The sequence below is a fragment of the Lissotriton helveticus genome, chromosome 6 (genome assembly GCF_964261635.1).
Source record: "Lissotriton helveticus chromosome 6, aLisHel1.1, whole genome shotgun sequence".
NCBI lineage: Eukaryota > Metazoa > Chordata > Amphibia > Caudata > Salamandridae > Lissotriton > Lissotriton helveticus.
The window spans coordinates 520,483,582-520,502,364 of record NC_136067.1 but is presented as its reverse complement, the minus strand read 5'-3'; the positions used below and the strand labels follow the sequence as shown (position 1 = coordinate 520,502,364).

The window sequence follows — 18,783 nt, the reverse complement described above, 5'->3', positions numbered from 1 at the left end:
CCGGGATACTAAGAAAAGGCCTCAATGGCTACCTAGTAAAGTAAGTGGGTTGCAGAAACTTAAAGGGGGCTTGGAAGAGGTGAGAACCAGTCAGAACCCTACACTTCTTTTGGTCGCATTGTGTTGGAAGGAGCAACAATGTTAGCGAGTGCAAGAGAGGTGCCAGTATCCTACCCTGAAAGTAGGGACGGCGCCTTTGAAATCGGGGCAGGAGAGGTTGCCCTCGCCTAGGGAGGGCTAGGGTTTTTAATGATCCTAATGCTATTGTCCACATACAGCCGAGTCATCACTTCCTACCTCCCCATGCAGATCTGGCACCAAGGAACCCTCCAATTAAAGCTCCTGGACAAGTCACTCTGCCTTGTTGTTCCTTGTTGTAGTGAGCCTCCCGGCCACTATCTAGAGTGACTTAAGCCCTGGATGTAATTGCACATCTCCCTCTAGCCAGCTGCAGCCAGAGAATGTAAATAAAAGGGCCGGGGACCACAGGTGGCCTTCGACCCACACCATGAGACCTGTGTGCATGTGTTTTATTATGTGGCTGGTACTGAGCCCATCATCTCTGTGACTTCACCTGATAGCTGGCACACTTTGTGCTTAAGTGTCTAGCTCTGTCTTTGCCCTTGTACCGTGTAAAGAAAGCGCTCATCTGTACCCCCCTGTTCTTACCATGGGTCTATCTCAGTCGGCACTATTAAAATATTTATTCATGTACGTTTGCCAGCCTAAATCTGTGTATGGTTTTTAAGATGCGTGCACACATGCCCTCGTGTTTCCCTTCATGTGTGAGCAAAACTGTATGGTTTATGAATACGCTAGTAGGTGGTTGTGAACTCCTTTGAGCGTACGTGCAAAAACACATATATGACTGAAACTCTGCATGTCTACGCACACGTGTAGGCTGTTCTGAATGTTGACACGCATACACGCAATTATCCTTGTGGGGATCGACTTGATCTTATATGGTGTCTCAGTATTTGTTTAACATATGAAAACTTAGTCACTTACAGTAAACATACGTTAAGGTAGCAGCTGTTTTGTTCAGTGAGTTTAGAGCACATTTTCAATAAACTGCATTTCTCCTTTCTTTGCACAGAAAGCATTGAAACGAGTTTGGGCTTTTCATGCTCTTATTTTCCTGAGTCCTCAACTTCAGAAGTGGTATTACATTTAAAGACACTGTGGGAAACTGTTGTTGTTTTTTTTGCAGTACCGTCCGCCCCCACACTTTTGATGCAACTTCGAATGAAATGTACCGGGTCCCTGCTAACCAGGTTTCCAGTACCGGATTTCTTTCCCTAAAATTGTACCACAATTGGCACAACTTCAGCACCCCTGTAAGACCCTAGTAAGTGGTACTCCTGGTACCTAGGGCATTGGGACTGAAGAGGGTCCACTAGGGTGGCGGCACAAATTGTGCCACCCTAGGGACCCCTCATCAAGACCATGCAAGCTGCCATTACTGGCTGCATTTCTCTGTGCAGACAGAAGTGAAGAGTCGACATAGTACTCAATCCTACCCATACCTACAATTGCTGGAACTCCCTGTTGTCCTTAGCAGCCGAGTTAGCGCTGCGGTTAGACCGCCCCAGATCTCTGTTTGGCGCCAGCGCCGCGCGCTGAGAACGGAGGCCACGCCCCCTTTGAGGCCACGCCCCCCCGCTCCGCACACTGTATTTAAAGGCACCGATTTAAAGGCGCCAGGTAACTGTGTGGTGTGCTCCTGAGGCGGAAAGCCGGGAGCGAGGCTGTGTGCTTGTGAAATTGTTTTTTAAACTCTTGTGTCACTACCTAATAACTTGTACTTTTTAACTCACATACCTACAATTGCTGGAACTCCCTGTTGTCCTTAGCAGCCGAGTTAGCGCTGCAGTTAGACCGCCCCAGATCTCTGTTTGGCGCCAGCGCCGCGCGCTGAGAACGGAGACCACGCCCCCTTTGAGGCCACGCCCCCCCCGCTCCGCACAGGAAGCAGCATAAATTATGTGTGTAGGACGGACGCGCAGCGGACGAGCGCAGCGGGCGCGACGATTGCGCGCCGAAGGCGCGCCTAAGGAAAGCCCGTCTGCGCCCGTCCGCGCCAAGACCGCGCCAGGCGCAGGAGACTCTTTACATTCTTCCTCCTACATCCGCTACCAGGCAAGTGAACTCTACCAACTACAGGGCTCCAAGCACTGTCCCTGCATACTTGACCCAGCCACACAAACCGGCTCAATCAGCTGCAAGCGCTGCCGCTGGACCTTTACTAACTTAGACTTCACTCTAGCCGCTCTACCACCCCCCAAGACTTCCCAGCCTCCATTCAAAGGAGGCCTTATTAATGCACGATCCATGTGCAAGCACAATCAAGATATCCACGATCTCATCATTAACGATGATCTTGACTGCTTAATGATAACCGAAACATGGTTAACGGAAGATAGCAACCCCGATATTGCCATTGCCCTACCCCAAGGCTACTCGCTTTTTAGACAAGATAGAGCTAAGGGGAGAGGCGGCGGGGTCGCCATTATACTTAAGAACATCTTCTCCTGTCATACTTTCAACTTAGAACCATTGAAAAAAACAGAAGGGTTAGGTTTCTCAATTAAATTGAATGAACACACCTCCTTCTCAGGCGGCCTTCTCTATCGCCCACCCGGCAATGCTACTGAGTTTCTTGACTCATTATGTGACTCCTTGGGATATTTCTCTCTAAAATACTCGCACTTCACTCTACTCGGCGATTTCAATCTACATCTTGAGTCAAAAACCGATGCACAATCCATCAATTTCTCGCAAACTCTGGATATGTTCAACATCCAGCAGCTCGTCACTCTTCCGACGCACTCTCTTGGTCATACCCTTGATGGTGTGTGCTCTAACCTCCCTTCCCTAACCACCCTTCCCCCTCTGCCACAGATTTGGTCCGATCACTCGTTGATCCCATTCCTCATTAAAACAGAGATTTTGCCCCCTGGCAATAAATCCAACCCCCACCTTACTAACTCCATTAACTGGAAAAGGGTCCAAGAAAACATTAGTCTCAAACCCCTTATGCTTGCTCAATCCCCCACTCTATCGGGGAACGTTGAAATCGACGCCGACCACTTCCACAACTGGAACTCTCAGGAAATTAAGTCCAGAATCCCCCCCAAACGTCCCTATTCCTCCCAACAAAAAACCAAAACTAATGCTCCTTGGTTCACTCCTGACCTAGCTACCGCTCATCTACTTTGTAAGAAGGCAGAACGTAAATGGCGTAAGACTTACGATGAGGTCAATCGCCTTTCCTATATTTTAATTAGGAAAACGTATCTCTCAAAAATTAAATCAGCCAAAAAAAACTTTTACGTTAACGCCATTAAAGATGCCAGCCAAAAACAAAAGACGCTGTTTAAAATAGTAAAATCATTCACTCAGCCCAAAGCACTCCTACCGGAAATACCTCCTTCTCAAGACCTCTGTGACCAAATCTCTGACTACTTCGATGATAAAATTGCTTCCATCCTAAACAACTTTCCTATCCCGGATGCCTCCCTTGTTCCCTCCCTCCCGGAATCGAGTGTCGGGATTCTTAGATGCTTCCCTCCGGCCACGTTATCGCAAACCAAAGAAATTATCTTGGCCTGCAAATCCGGTTCCCCTTCGGATCCCTGTCCCCCGAAAATTCTTCACCAACTAATCGAGGTATTGAACCCGACGATAAACAAAATAGTTAATTCTTCACTCCTCACAGGACATGTCCCCAGTCGTTGGAAGAAGGGAATTGTTAAACCCCTAATGAAAAAGGCCAACAAGTCTCCGACAGACCTGACCAACCTCCGCCCAATTTCACTACTCCCTGCCCTGGGAAAAATAACGGAGCAACTAGTCTACAGAGAGTTAAAACGCCACCTGGAAGAAAACAACATTCTACACCCTAAACAATCGGGTTTCCGGCCAAAACACTCGACTGAAACTGCACTAATAGAGCTATCAGACACCATCAGACTGTTACAAGATCAGAGGAAAAATTCTATTCTCATCCTCCTTGACTTAACGGCGGCGTTTGATACCATATCCCACTCCATCCTCATCAGTAGATTGAGGGACATTGGCGTCACCGACACTGTCTTAGCCTGGATTAAGTCCTTCCTTACCGACCGTTCACAAACTGTCGCCCTAGGTCCCTTTCACTCGAAAGAGAAGTTGGTCTCATCAGGTGTACCGCAGGGGTCCATCCTGAGTCCCCTTCTTTTTAATATTTATCTCATTCCCCTCTTGTCCCTGATCGATTCCTTCGGCATACCAGTCACCTCGTACGCCGATGACACACAGCTCATCGTGCCACTAGATGACAATTCCACCGACGCAGAGCTCAATCTCAAACTCTGTCTAACTGAAATCTTCCGCTGGATGGATCGCAACCATTTAAAATGCAATTCCAACAAAACTGAGATCCTTCCAATTGGAAGAAACGTCTCCTTCAACCCAGCCCTCTGGTGGCCAGACGATTCAGCTATTCCCCCCCAGACTGTTACATCCGCCAGAAATCTCGGAGTTATCTTTGACTCTGACCTCTCCTTTGACCTACACGCTAGAACGGTAGCTGGAAAATGCTTTGGAATAATCAAATCTCTCAGAAAATTCTTCAACTTCCTTCCTATCGATGCCAGGAAAACCGTTACAGTAGCGCTTATAATTTCCCGCCTAGATTACTGCAACGGCCTTCTTGCAGGGGCAAAAAAGAACACACTATCAAAACTTCAAAGTGTGCTTCACTCCGCCGCACGACTAGTACTTAGGCTACCGCGCAGATCCTCTATCTCCGCCGCCCTCCGTTCACTACACTGGCTGCCTCTCCATAAGAGAATCCTCTTTAAAATTCTGGTCACTGCCTTCCGTGCCTTCACCAAAACCGGCCCGAAATACCTCTCCAGCCGCTTTCCCCTCTACACCCCTAGTCGTCCCCTACACTCGTCTCTTGACAATCTTATCCTCCCGGCCAAATATAACCTAAAGACTAAGGGTGGCAAAACCTTAAGCTTTTTGGCCACGAAAGCATGGAACAACCTGCCCAAAACCCTCAGACAACAAACGCTGGAAAAACCCTTCAGAAAGCTCTTAAAAACCTGGATTTTCAACCTCCCCGATGACTACCCTAAAGCGGCCATCTAATCCCTTTTTCAACCGCAGGACTTGCCACTCAGGATCTTAGCGCCAAGATGCTCCCTCCGGAGCGAACGTCGCGCTCTACAAATAACCTCACAAATATCACAAATCCTGTGTGCCATGTCCACTGACACAGCATGAGATATAGGTAAATCACCCCTACAGCAGGCCTTCCAGTACGAAGGCAGGGTGCACTATATCATATGTGTGGTCATATCTGCCTGAGCAGAGATGCCCCTGCAATAACCAAATCAATTATTGGATATTTTAAGTGCGAAGGGAAGCCATAGAGAGTACATGGTCTAGACACCAATCATTATGAGTTATCCAGAACCATGATGGTTTTACTGTACCCACCGATGTTTTGTACCATACAGCTCATTTTAAGAAACCCACACTTGGATTTATTAATAAATGCACACAGAGGGCATCCTAGAGGTGTCCCCCAAAAACCTACCAACTACTGGTGTGGTTTCTGACTAGTCGAAGTCAGTCTGCCACCATCAGACATGCTTCTGACCTCATGGGGTGAGAGCCTTTGCTCTCAGGCCGGGAACAATGCCTGCTCTGAGCGGAGGAGCTTCATGCCTCCTCCAGGCAAAAATGGCATTCCAGGGAGGGAAGCTTTAAATGCAATGCCGCCTTTGTAATGCAACCCAGGTGTCTCCAGTTAGTGGAAGATGCCAACCCACCTGTCCTGCTCCACTTTTGGCAGGAGGACAGCAGGAAAAATTAGACAGATGAGGAGGTGTGCCCACATTCAGCCAGCACCACCCCTAAGGTGGGTAGTGGTGATGTGGACCCCACTTTTCAAATTCCTCCATCTTGTGTTAGAGAGAATTAGCCAACCAGAGTCATGATTATGCCCACCTCCCAACAGAGGTTGTATTAGAAGGGTGTAGTCAACCTAAAGGTAAGTAGTCCATTGGCTACTACCTGGTACTCCCTTTAATACTCCTAAATTTAGTATTTAGGTGGCACCCCTCGGCCCTGAACCTCAGATCATGCTGACCTAGGAAGAAGGAAGACACCGAAGACCTGCAAGGAGAAAAGGACGTGTGACTGAACTGGTGCCAACCCTGCCAGCCTGCTAGTTGCCTCAGACTCCTGCGCCTAAGCTGATTCTGTAATCCAGAAACCCAGGAGGCCTGCCTTCCTTTAACAAAGAACCAGGAACTCCCTTGGATTGGTGGAACCAGTCCCCTGCACGTTGCAGCTAAGTCTGAAGTAACAAAGTGCTTGCCGCTGGGTCTGTCGAAGTTGTGACCCACAGCTAAGTGGCAAGAGCACTCCAAGAATGGTAGCTAGCTCTCACCGACAATTCGAGCCCCTACCTCACTCCCAATGACCTCCAGCCTGTGAGGTCCCTTTCAGCTTCATTTGCTGCAGCCAAGGTTTATTGGTAGCCAGTCTGGCCTCCAACCACTTCAATCTTCATTCCAAAAAGAGGGCACTCCACAGCACCTGCGACCGACATCGGAAACGACCCCTGCTCCTGTGATTTTGACTCTCCTGTTTGGTGGCTTTGATTGTGTGGCAGAAACTGTCTTGGCACAACCGTCGTTTGTTGATGGACCGACCGAGGCGCATCTTTGGTGCACCCGCCCCGGGTGCCCCACATTTCCACGTGTCCCTGCATCCAGGGTCCCTGGGGAAGGTACTCGAGATCTGTCTGTTCCACTCAGGTCCTGGTACACCAAAGACCTCTGCTCTGAAAGAGTAGAAACCAATTCCAACCGCAAGTGCCCGCTAGCACCACATCGGTAACAAAACTTGAGGGGGCCCCCCTGCAAAGTACATGGTGGGGTCTCCGCTCCAGATTTAATTCAGAGCTCATAGTCCAAAGTACTGTGCGGAGGGAGGCCCCTGCAGCTCGGGCCCCCCTGCAGCGCAGGGGCTGCAGGGACTTGTGTTATGACACTGGCCAGCACAAGACTTGAAAAAGCCTTAGTGCTTTTACCCCCGACCGCGATAGTCTTTGATTAACGGTCCTGCCCATCACCCAATTCCCCCATAGCCTGCTATACTAAGCTGTTTGACTGTGATGCAGGTTACTGGTGTGTAGTCTACATTGACCAACACAGTAAATACTTGACGGTGTTTAAGAATTTTCTACAGCACCTGTTTTCTACTGCATCTTCGAAATGCTCTTGACTAATCGTACTGATTTTGGTTCCTAATATATATATATAAAGATACTTGTTATTTTTTAAATTGGTCTTGGATTTATTCTTGAGTGTGTGTGTCATGTTTTGCCTCTGTGACTACAACAAATGCTTAGCACTGCCCTCTATTAAGCCAAGCTGCTCACCCACACTACCACAAAAGAGAGTGTTAGTATTATCTACTTGTGCATCTGAAAACCAATCTGGGACCCACTGGACTCTATGCACAGTGTACTTCTTTGTAGTGCACTGTACAGAGAGCCAGCTTCCTACACACACACACCAATAAACAAGTTAGTTTTACTGGCTTCAAATACGTTTTATTGAGGTTTGATGTGGACGTGCAATAATTACGATGCCAAAATAGCAAAAATTACTTTTTGTTATAGTTGGATTAAACCTAATCCCTCGTGTGTTGTTCCAACCATTTCTGTGTATGGTGTACTTGGTGGAAATTACAGGACTCCAAGACCCTCCTGCACACCTGAGCTTACTACCCATGGTACTGCCATGACTGACTGTTGCTCAGCTTAACTAAATTCCTTTTCACAGTTTTGCCTGGTAAACAGAGTAGATTGGAACATATGTCACTGTGATGTGCGTCCCTGTTCTGTCCTTGACAGCCATAATCCACCAGTTGTTCAGAAATGTAAAGTTAGACATTTTACTAGGCACTCTGATGCATGTGAAAATATGTGTGGTCTGCGAACAAATATCCGGGTCTTTTTTTTCTCTCTAGAGCTTCTGTGTCTCTAATCCCGAGACTTATATCGTGTACCTCCAGAGACCAGGGTAAATATGCAGCTCGTAATTGTCCAAGTTCCATCACACATGTTTGTTAATAGAAGATACAACACTAGGCGTCTTATGATATTAGACTGCCAGGACAAAAAGATTATAATGTTGGGCTTCTGGGTCCTCTTAGAGATATGAAAAAGGCTTCTGCTAGTTCTTTTATTTTAGCTTGATTTCTGATCAGTACAAGGTTGAACGTACTGCATATCACTCTGTGCTCAAGAACTTACTTTCAAAATGACGCACTAAGGAGCCAGACACTGTCAGGCCCCCTCCTGCATCAGTCAGACAAACCAGTCACTCCAAACCTGCAGTCTGTATTGTTGACTAAGAAGAAAACACCTCAGAGTGCCTACTTCATACACATGGGACCCTCTGCCATTTTTCAAGTGCCTCTCCATGCTGTTCTGCAGACACAGCCTTTGTGTAGGATCATGCCACTCACGGCGGGGTAGTCTCTAGCCGAGTGCACCCACAACAGAGGCAAAAAGAGGTGTGAATTTTTAACACCTGGATTTATACTGCCACACCAGCGATCAGGAAAATAGACAAATGCCTGACTTCACATAAAATACCCTTCTAGCTCGGAGCAATAGATGATCCCAGTGTTCACCCCTGCCATATACCAAGTGTCGGTGCTACAGGAAGACTTATCAGCAGCCTTGCTCAACGAACTGGCGTAACTGAATATCTATAGGAGGCCTATCTCCTCAGTCCCCACTTCAGGGTCTAGGTCTCCTCCTTCTAGCTTCAGGAATGTCAGCAGTACACTTCCACTGTCTGGGAAAATAACCTTACCCCATCTTATGCACATGGGTAGGGAGAGGGTCTTCCAAAATGCACCCCAATAAATCAATCAGTATTTTTTAAGTGAGGCTACTCACCCGTGAGGGTCTCAAGGCGCTCCATTACTCAAGGCCTCCATTACTCTGCTTCACTTACCCATGCAATTCATCTACCACATAGTACCATAACAAAACTTGAGGGGGCCCTCTGCAAAGTACATGGAGGGGGCCCTCAATGCTCTGGTCACAGTTAGGAGCTCTTATGCTAGGGGCCCGCCACCCATGCACAGTGCCAGTGGGGGCCCCCCAGAGCTCGGGCCCCCCCACACAGAGGGGGCTGCAGGGGCTATTATTACGTCACGGGTACCACACTGGCCACAAACATGTAACACATACACTTAGGATGTTGATACTAGGTAATTTTTGATCTACATTTACTCTGCTGTATGAAAGACGTTGCAGCCTGGATGAGCGACAGTTGCCTAAAATTGAACTCAGAGAGGCAGAGGTCCTCGTCCTTGGACCCTCCCCCACCGCATGGAACAGCTCCTGGTGGCCCCACGCCCTCGGAAACCCACCCACCCTGATGAGCCACGCCTGGAATCTCTGCATCACTCTAGACTCCTCCCTCACCATGACTCGCCAGGTCAATGCTGTTACCTCCACCTGTTTCAACTCCCTCAGCGTCCTCCGCAAGACCTTCAAGTGGATCCCACCCGAAGCCAGAAAAACGTCACCCACGCACTCATTATGTTATGTTATGTTATGTTATTAGTTTTTGTACCGCGCACATCTACCCCAGCAAAGGGTCGTCCTGGCGCCAAAGAAAGGTCAACACAACATCACAGAGCGCACCTGAATCCAGAAGAATTAGTTCAAAAGAAAAGTTTTAATGGCGCGTCTAAATAGGAGTAAGTCCTCCATAGCTCGAATTTCACTGGGAAGTGCGTTCCACAATTTCGCCGCCACTACTCGGAATGAGCGGCCGCCCATCCTGCTCAGCAGAAAGCGAGGGACAACAGACAAATTCTGCCCCATCGACCTCAAGGATCGAGAGGGAACGTAAGGGGTCAGTAAGTTCATCAGAATAGGTGGAGCCGTACCTTTCAAAATTTTAAAAGCTAGGCAAAGTACCTTAAACTCGATCCGACGAGCCACAGGCAACCAATGGAGTGATTGCAATGCTTTGGATGCTGAACAACGTTTAGGCAACCCTAGTACCGCTCTTGCGGCGGCATTCTGCACTCGTTGCAGCCGCAAGAGTTCTGCCTTGTTCGTACCTGCTAGGAGGGCACTGGCATAATCTATCCTAGACAGCACAGAGGCCTGAACCACGAGCTGTCTAGTAGGGGCATCGAAAAACTTGAGCACCGGCCTGATGCCCCTGATTATACCAAAACAAGAGGCAGCTACCCTCTTAGTTTGGCAGGTAAAACTCAGTGTGGTGTCTAGCCATACCCCGAGATTTTTTATCTCCATGACGGGTGCTGGAATCATTCCTAGTTCGGGGGGCCACCAATTGTCGCTCCACCATCCAGGTTGCTTCCCAACCACCATCACCTCGGTCTTCTTTGTGTTCAATTGGAGGCAATTTTGGTTCATCCAATTGGCCACCGCACGCAACCCCTCACGGAAATTAAAGGCGTCCACAGCTGAGTCCTCACTTAGTGTGACCGCCAGCTGCGTGTCATCCGCATAGGACACCATTGTCAGGCCCCAGCGTTTGACTACCGCAGCCAGCGGACTCACATATAAATTAAAAAGAGTGGGGCTCAGTGATGATCCCTGTGGAACACCCGTAGTGAGCGGGTGCGAGGTGGATTTACCAGGTGGTATCGCAACCTGGAAAGATCTGTTGGAAAGGAAGGAGCGGAACCACCCTAGAGCCATGCCCCCGATCCCAGCATCCTCTAACCGCCGCAACAAGGTCTCATGGGACACCGTATCGAAGGCGGCACTCAGATCGAGCAACAGGAGTGCCGCTGTTCGTCCGGTGTCCAGTACAGAGCGCAGATGTTCTACCATATATAGTAAGGCGGTCTCTGTACTGTGGCCTGTACGAAATCCGTTTTGCGTGGGATCCAAGATGTTAGCTTTGGCGAGATGGTCGACCAGGATCCTATTCACGTGGGCTTCGGTAACTTTAGCAGGCCACGGCAGCAGTGAGATGGGGCGATAATTCTCGGGTTTCTTAGGATCTAGGGTAGGCTTTTTTAAAATTGGTGTAACTACCGCTTGCTTCCACTTGGTGGGCACCATTCCAGAGGTCAAAGACTTGTTAATCAGGGCCAACAAAGGTAAACGACAGATTGCCTGCATATTTTTAAACTGAGTCGGCAAAAGCGGGTCTGCAGGAGACCCCGATTTAATTTTATGACTCAAAAGATCAAAGTCCTCCTCAGAGAGGGAAGCCAGATTATCCAGTATCGTGGCAGTTCCCCTTGGGATGACATCAGGGTCCAAGTGGTGCGCGGTGGTAGGGAAGGTGCGATAAATTGCTTGCACCTTGTGAACAAAAAAGGAGGCCAGGCTCTCACAATGATGGTCCGTGCAAATTTCTGCTGCAGGAGCCCTCTTGGTCGTCAGGTCTTTTAGGACCTTAAAGATTAATTTAGAGGGGTTAGAACTATTCTGAAATTCCTGTGCATAGTAAGCGGCACGCGTCCGACAAACCGCTCTATGATAGGCCTTAGATAGAGTGTGGTAATGAGTTTTTCGTGCAGGATCATAGGCTTTCCTCCATTGTCTTTCTGCTTGCCTACACTCTCTTTTAAGAGACACCAAGGTCTCATCATACCAAGGGCTATGGGTCTTAGTACGACACTTGGAACGGACCAGAGGTATTAAAGAATCCAAGGCCGTTCCAATCCAATCGCAGAATAGGTTATACCCACAGTCAACGTCCAAAGAGATAGGTAAGGGTGTCTTTTCTAGTAGGGAGTGAAAGTCTTCTAATTTCAATTTACTCCACTGGCGAGAAAAAGAGATTTTGTTCTGTGCCACAAAAATAGGGTCTGTCACCACGATCGATGCCTTCACCAACATGTGGTCCGTCCATAACAACTGGACCGGTGGGCATATAGTTATGTCCTCTAAGGTGGTAAAGAACGGATCCAATATGTGCCCACCTGAATGGGTGGGGGTCATTACTCTTTGTAAGAGCTGCAAAGCTTCCAAATCGGCAAGGCAGCTCTTAATAGCAGGCTGGGATATACAATCAAAATGTAGGTTGAGATCGCCTACCACATTAAAATTCGCGCAGCCCATGGCTTCTATGCTTATGACATCCGGGAGAGCGGCCCTAAAGGCGGCATCGCAGCCCGGAGGCCGGTATATAAGGAGACCTGAAAGGCTATAACAATGGGAAAAGGAGATTCTAAAACGGGCACACTCACAGTCCGGGAGTTTTAGTTCTTTCCATTCGCAGGCAAAACGACGTTTCACTGCCATCGCAATGCCACCCCCTCTCGAACCACGGTTGAGAGTGAACACGGTATAATCAGGCGGGAAAGCAAGGTTTAAGATGGCAGTATCCACGTCCTGAAGCCAGGTCTCGGTGATAAAAAACACATCCGGGGAGTCTTTGGTCACGATATCAAAGATCTCCGCCTGATGCTTGACCAGAGATCGGACATTAAGGCTGAATAGACTGACAGTATTCGCCCCAGACACCTTAGACTTACGGTCTGATGAATCTATAGAACCGATGCGAGATGGAGGGGGCAAGCACCAACAACAATGAGTGCACCGATAAGGACCTCTAAGCGGCGCGACAAGCGGAAGAGGACATATGGAAAGCTTATCCCGTATGGCCAGTAGATCGGCGCTAGCGTATCTGATGATAGGGGAGGGCATCACGACGAAGGGAGTTTACCGCCGCCCGCCGCACTTCCTTAGCGCTGACGGGCGCTGACGGGCGCAGACGGGCAGACTCTGGCTCGACTCAGACGCGAGTCAGGCGCTACCGCTGCGCGTCACCGCTGCGCGACAAAGGTGAACTTTAAATACAGCCTCACCTGTTCTCCAAACGGAGACTAGAGCGCTGCTTGAAGTGGCGCGCTGAGAGCCAGCACCCCCAATATGGCGGCCAAGCGTCGCCGGTATGTGAGGAGAAACACGAAAGGACTCCGCTCTACAAGCGGTGAGGGGCCCAATTTAAAATGCCTGTGGGCAGGCATACACAGGTAAAAACACATCAGGGAAATATAAATGCCACAAAAAGCTCAAATGCCAGCAGATTGGACTACGGAAACACTCTCTATGCAGGAATCAACAAATCCCTGCTACAGAAACTCCAGACTATCCAAAACACCGCAGCCAGACTAGTCCTCTTCACCCCACAACATGAACACATGACCCAACACCTGTGAGACCTCCACAGGCTTCCCGTCGAGAAGGGAGTAACCTTCAAGCTGCCATCCTACGCCTACAAATCCCTCCACGACATTAAACCCAAATACCTCAACGAAAGAATCTCTTTCCACGCACCTAAAAGAAACCTCCGCTCCGCCGATCTCGCCCTAGCTACGACCCCACGCATCCGCAGAACCAAAGCCGGGGGAAGAGCCTTCTCCTTGGTCGCAGCCAAAGCCTGGAACGAACGCCCAGTCAACATCAGATGCTCCCCCACCCTGCACACCTTCAGGAAGAGGCTCAAGTCCTGGATTTTCGGCTCACCTAGAGCTGCCCCCCACCCTCTGACACCTTTAGACTCTCACAGGTAAGTAGCGTGCTTTATAAGCCCCTGATTGATTAATTGATTGTGCCAGAGTAACAACCTAGTAGGGGTGAGGCAACAAAACAAGTTATAAATCTGAATGTGCATAGCTGAACTGCTCTCGGCAAGTGCCAATAAATCATTTTAGTAAACAAGAAACACCCTGTAATACAGACTAGTGACGGAAGATCATTAATGAAACTTTCCTTTTTCTGCACCACTTTTGCTTGTGCAGCATACAGACTCTGTATCAAGGTTAGGATACACCAGTCTGTGCTGCAAACGGCTTCCATACACTTGCGATGCAGTAGGCTGGGGCTTTTAATGTTTACATGATCTGTGCACGTGGACTTTAAAATGTAAGCTGTCAGCACGGACATGGAGCACTATACATAAAATACTGTTAATGTCGCCAGCTTTCTTCCTCAGAATGATTGAGATCTCAGCGATCTCACTATACTCTTTAAACCCTACTTGAATCATTTACCTTTACTTAAGTCTGATTAACTCCTCTCCTTTCTTTCGATCGACCCTCTCCACGCCTTCCATCCTCTGCATGCCGTTTGGTACCGCCTCCTCTCATTGGCATGCCTGTCTACTTTAATGTTGCTTGTTGTATTTCTGCAAATGGCTCTCGCTTTATTTCACAGATGTTAATCTATCTTTCTTACCAATCAACCCTTGCAGCCTAACAATACCTAACCTCGGGCAGACAATTTCTTACCCCAACTATTTGTCTGGAACCACCTAGGCCCAACCAATGAGCCCATCAAATTAGAATCACGCAAACGTAACACCTACTCCAGCAACAACAAAATGAGGTACTATCGCTGAGGTTCGTGGTCCAGGGAATGCCTACCAGCACCCAAGAAGAAAATCCAGCATTTCCTGCCGGGTTAATCGCAGCTAGCAACAGACGTAGAATCAGATGACCGAAACTCCTTGAGAATCCCAATGATATCCAGAGGTTATACGCGACTGTGGTGCCTGCCCTCGAAAAAGTTGTGGATCTCATCCCCCAGTTATCCACCCCTGTTGAGTTCACTGTGCTTGGGGACATTCACTCTGAGCTCTGCTCTAACCTAGCAGAAGTATTGAACCCTGTGGCCAGGACGAAAAAGGCCAAGGGGAGAAGAGCCTCATGGTTCAACGCTTCTTGCAGGAGAGCAAAGGCCGTTCTTTTGGAGTCCCTCAAAATTCGGGAAACCCCCAGTATGATCAGGGAAAAGCGGTTGGCCTACAAGCTTGTCCTTCGCAATGCCAAAATGGAATGGGACCATGACAACTGGTCTGAAATGACGGCTGCCCTCGCACTACGAGATGCCCGGAAGTTCTGGCAGATCGTCAAGCATGGTTCTGCTGAACCTATTGCGGCAGTGGACGCAAATATTGCATCTGCTGTGTGGGAGGACCACTTTAAAACCCTGTACAGCGCTGCCGATTTGGACCAACTGGGGAACCCATCCGAAGTAGCAAAGGCCCAACCCACTGAACGTACATCCCCTATGGATGGGTTTACTTTGGAGGAGCTCACTATGGCGATTTTGGGCCTTGCTGCTGAAAAGGCGCCTGGCCTAGACAAGCTCCCCGGTGACCTCTTCAGGCATGAAGTTAAGATCTGGGCCCCGTATCTTAGGGTGTTGTTCAATGCGATCTTGAATGGCATGACGATCCCCCCAACTTGGCTGGGGGCAGAGATAGTGCCCATATTTAAGAAGGGCTCGCCTCTGCTCCCAGCTAACTACAGGCCAATAAGCCTGATAGACGTTTCCCAGAAGCTTTTCACTAGGCTAATTCTGGATCGTCTGTCGGATTGGATGACGGAACATGACATTCTGAGCCCATATCAAGCAGGGTTCAGAAGGAAGGTCTCGTCGATAGACCAGGTCTTTAGGCTGGCCCTTATTTTCTGGAAAACGGTGCAGTTGGAGGGTGGCAGCCTCTACACTGTATTCGTGGACCTAAGGGCGGACTTCGACCTGGTTCCCCGCAGAAAACTCTGGGAGGTGTTGGCCAAATTGGGGGTCCCTAAGGGCTTGCTTGAGATGATTATCCGTCTCCACACTGCCAACTTTGCACAGGTAAGGTGTGGTAAGGAGGGGGCCCTATCGAACAGGTTCCCCGTTGACAGGGGGGTAAGGCAGGGCTGTGTGCTTGCACCGACCCTGTTCTGCCTCTACGTCAATGGGGTAATCTCCCACCTGAATGGGGTTGACAACTCTGACGCTCCTAAGCTGGCAGGCAGCAGGGTGCCGGCGATTATGTTAGCTGACGACACCCTGCTGCTTTCAAAGTCTCCGATGGGGAGCCAGCGTGTTCTTAATGGTTTTGTGGACTTTTGCGGGGAACACGGTCTAGAAATCAACACTCTAAAGACCAAATTTATGGCCTTCAATCCCCCACCAAAATTCCGCTCTAGCCCCCACATTGGGCCAAGTAGACTCAAAAGGGTCCGAACTTTCGAGTACCTTGGAGTCACGCTAAATGAGAAAATGTCTTGGTGCCCACACCAAGAGAAAGCACGACTCAAACTGGTACAGTACTCGGTGGGATTATGAAGCTCGTGGGGAAAAATAGGTCATCCATCCAACCCGTTGGCCCACCTCTCCAGATCTACAGGGCACAGGCAAGAGGGGCTGCCATGTACGGCAGTGAGCTTTGGGGCCATGCAGTCTCTCTAGACCTAGTGAAAGAGGAGAACAAGTTCATCAGGCGGGTGGTAGCATTTCCCCCCAGCACGCCTCTTGTCCCATTAAGGTTAGATTTGGGGATTAGACCTCTCGATGAAGATCTGGCACTGCGCCCCTTGGTTTATTGGCGTAGGTTGTGGGCGGTTCCAGAACTGATTAGCTATAGGCAGGGGCTCCAGGAGGTGATTGCTATGCCTAATGCAGGGAAAATCAAATGGCTTAAATACATTAGAACTGAGTTGGAGGGTCTAGGCCTATTGACCCTCTGGTCTGACCCCTTATCCACCTGTCCATTAATTCCCAAAAAGAGGCTGGCAAAGGTTTACCACGACAGTAAAATAGCGGTACTCTGTCGTCAATCAAACCTTGGGACACTCACGGAGTCATTTTTACGTATCAAGGACATCTACAGTTTTGAACCAGTCCTGGACAAATTATACCCTGCCTTACTCAGGAAACTCTACTTGCAATGGAGGCACGGGACTCTTCCACTTCGAGCCCTCACTAGCAAGTGGAGCGAACCCGCCGTTAGCTCATGCCCGGCTTGCAGAGTGTCCAAGGAATCTGAGCTGCACATAATTTTCTTCTGCCCGGCTTATAGCGCAACTCGTAAGAAATGGATTGTTCCTGTATGCAGGAATTTGGGGTTTGTGGAGTGTCTGGCCGCATTCAGAGTGCTCAAAACTGACCTGACGGACCACATTGTTTTTGCCGTGGCTAAATACCTAGGTTCAATGTGGTCTCTGAGAAGACAATGCCTTAAGGCCAGTCTCTGAATTTTACCGTAGAAAAACTGTGATACCTTGTACTATGAAATACTTTTATGGACTTCGCTGGATGTGCAATGTTATAACGTTTTAATGTTTTAATAATTCTTAATGAAATGTTGCTTCAATATCTTTTATGGTGATAACTTACCGAAATAAAGATTTATGAAATGAATGAAATGAAAAGAATCACGCAAACGTAACACCTACTCCAGCAACAACAAAACGAGGTACTGCCGTCGCCAATATTAGACTGCGTTTCGGAAACAGGAGGTTCCTAATTTTCTTCACCAAGCCTAGACTTTCAACACCTGCTTCACTAAATCTAATTATATTTGGTCAGCTCGTGCGCTGAGCTGGCCGGCCTCCTCAGTTGTGCTTTTCAATCACACTGGAATTCTCCAGAAAACAGTGAGTACAAACCGAGCCCCCTCCCTGGACACCACCCACGTCGCTCACAGGCACCGGGGACTGACGCCGTTCGCCCCAACAGTGCGTGGACCAAATGGGCTGGGTCGAAATCAGAACTGCACTTCAGCGTCCCGAGACAGTGGTGCGGCGCAGCTGTTGAACCGGCACTGCATGCATCGGTAATAATCCCAGTTAATCACACCACGCACATTTCTAATACGTATTCGGTCAATTAACAGCTTGTCTGTCGGTCCCTAATATCTTGGAAAAGAATGTATTTTCGGTATTGATGCTGCCACCTGCCAGTTTAACGGATACAATGGTTAATATTTGCTATGGGCTATTTTGTTCTCGGTGTTACTTAATACTTAATTAAATGGGTGGGCTCCGAGTGCTCTCAAATTGTGCGGCTAAGAGTGAAAGAAATGTGGCGAAAGAAGATACATTCCCAAGTCAACGGCAATCAGTAAATGTTATTTTCACACTAATTTGCAACGTGGAAGCAAGCCTCACCCCGCTGGGCTGCAGAGCCCGGCGGTCCCTTTCAGCCCCACGCGTTGCCTCTGCCCGCAGATGCAATGACTGGAGGTGAACAGAGAGAGCCCTTACCTGATCTCGAGCTCGTCTAAGGCCTCCAGCAGGTGACTAGAGCGCACAGCCATGGACGTCGACCTGGCGAACTTGCCCCCGTTGTGCCCCTCCGTGGCCTTGGCGTGGATCTTTGCCTGGGCCATTCTGCCTGATGCCTCGTGCGGTGCGATGGGAGAGCTCAGCCGCCTGGCAGCTGAAGAGAACTGAGATTATACCCACGAAACAACCCGCAGCGAGACGGCTTTCCTGCGCTTTCTGGTGGTTTCTCCCCTCCTCCTGCGCTCCCCCGGCTGCTCCTGGAACAGACGAATGCTGACAGATGAAACATTTCCTAAGAAGGGCAGAGGCCTGGCCCTCCCCTTCCACGCTCTCCTGCTGCGGCCCGCACCGGCTGGAGAGCAGAGATTACATACAGCTGGGGCGGTGGCAGACACGGGCACTCGCTGATATGTGTGCAGTGGGGCGCTGCAGGCTTCTGCCGTCACTGGCCCCCTCCTCCCCCCCACACCCACGCTGTGACTGTCCGTGCGACCCAGAGAGAGTTGCAAGGCGACTGCAGACAACTGGAGCCGATAATAAACGGTTATGCCTACAATTTTCTCAAATCTTGCGATTGGGTGAGATGTAAAATAACCAGGCCTGTGCTGTATTTGGACTGCTATGCAGATTCACATTAACAAAATATAAACAAAGCCTCACTAATCAGTGTCAATATCCTAACACCCCCCA

At 49.1% G+C, this 18,783-nt stretch overlaps 1 protein-coding gene across 1 annotated transcript in view; it reads right to left on the bottom strand.

The window, feature by feature from the left end:
* Positions 1 to 18,333, bottom strand: part of BAG2 (BAG cochaperone 2) — a 132,780-nt gene extending 114,447 nt beyond the window's left edge. The window contains exon 1 of the mRNA XM_078647985.1: positions 18,073 to 18,333. Within this exon, the coding sequence (XP_078504111.1) occupies positions 18,073 to 18,197 (125 nt within the window). The 5' untranslated portion in view covers positions 18,198 to 18,333. The remainder of the gene's footprint in view (positions 1 to 18,072) is intronic.
* Between the last annotated feature and the right edge of the window lie 450 nt (positions 18,334 to 18,783).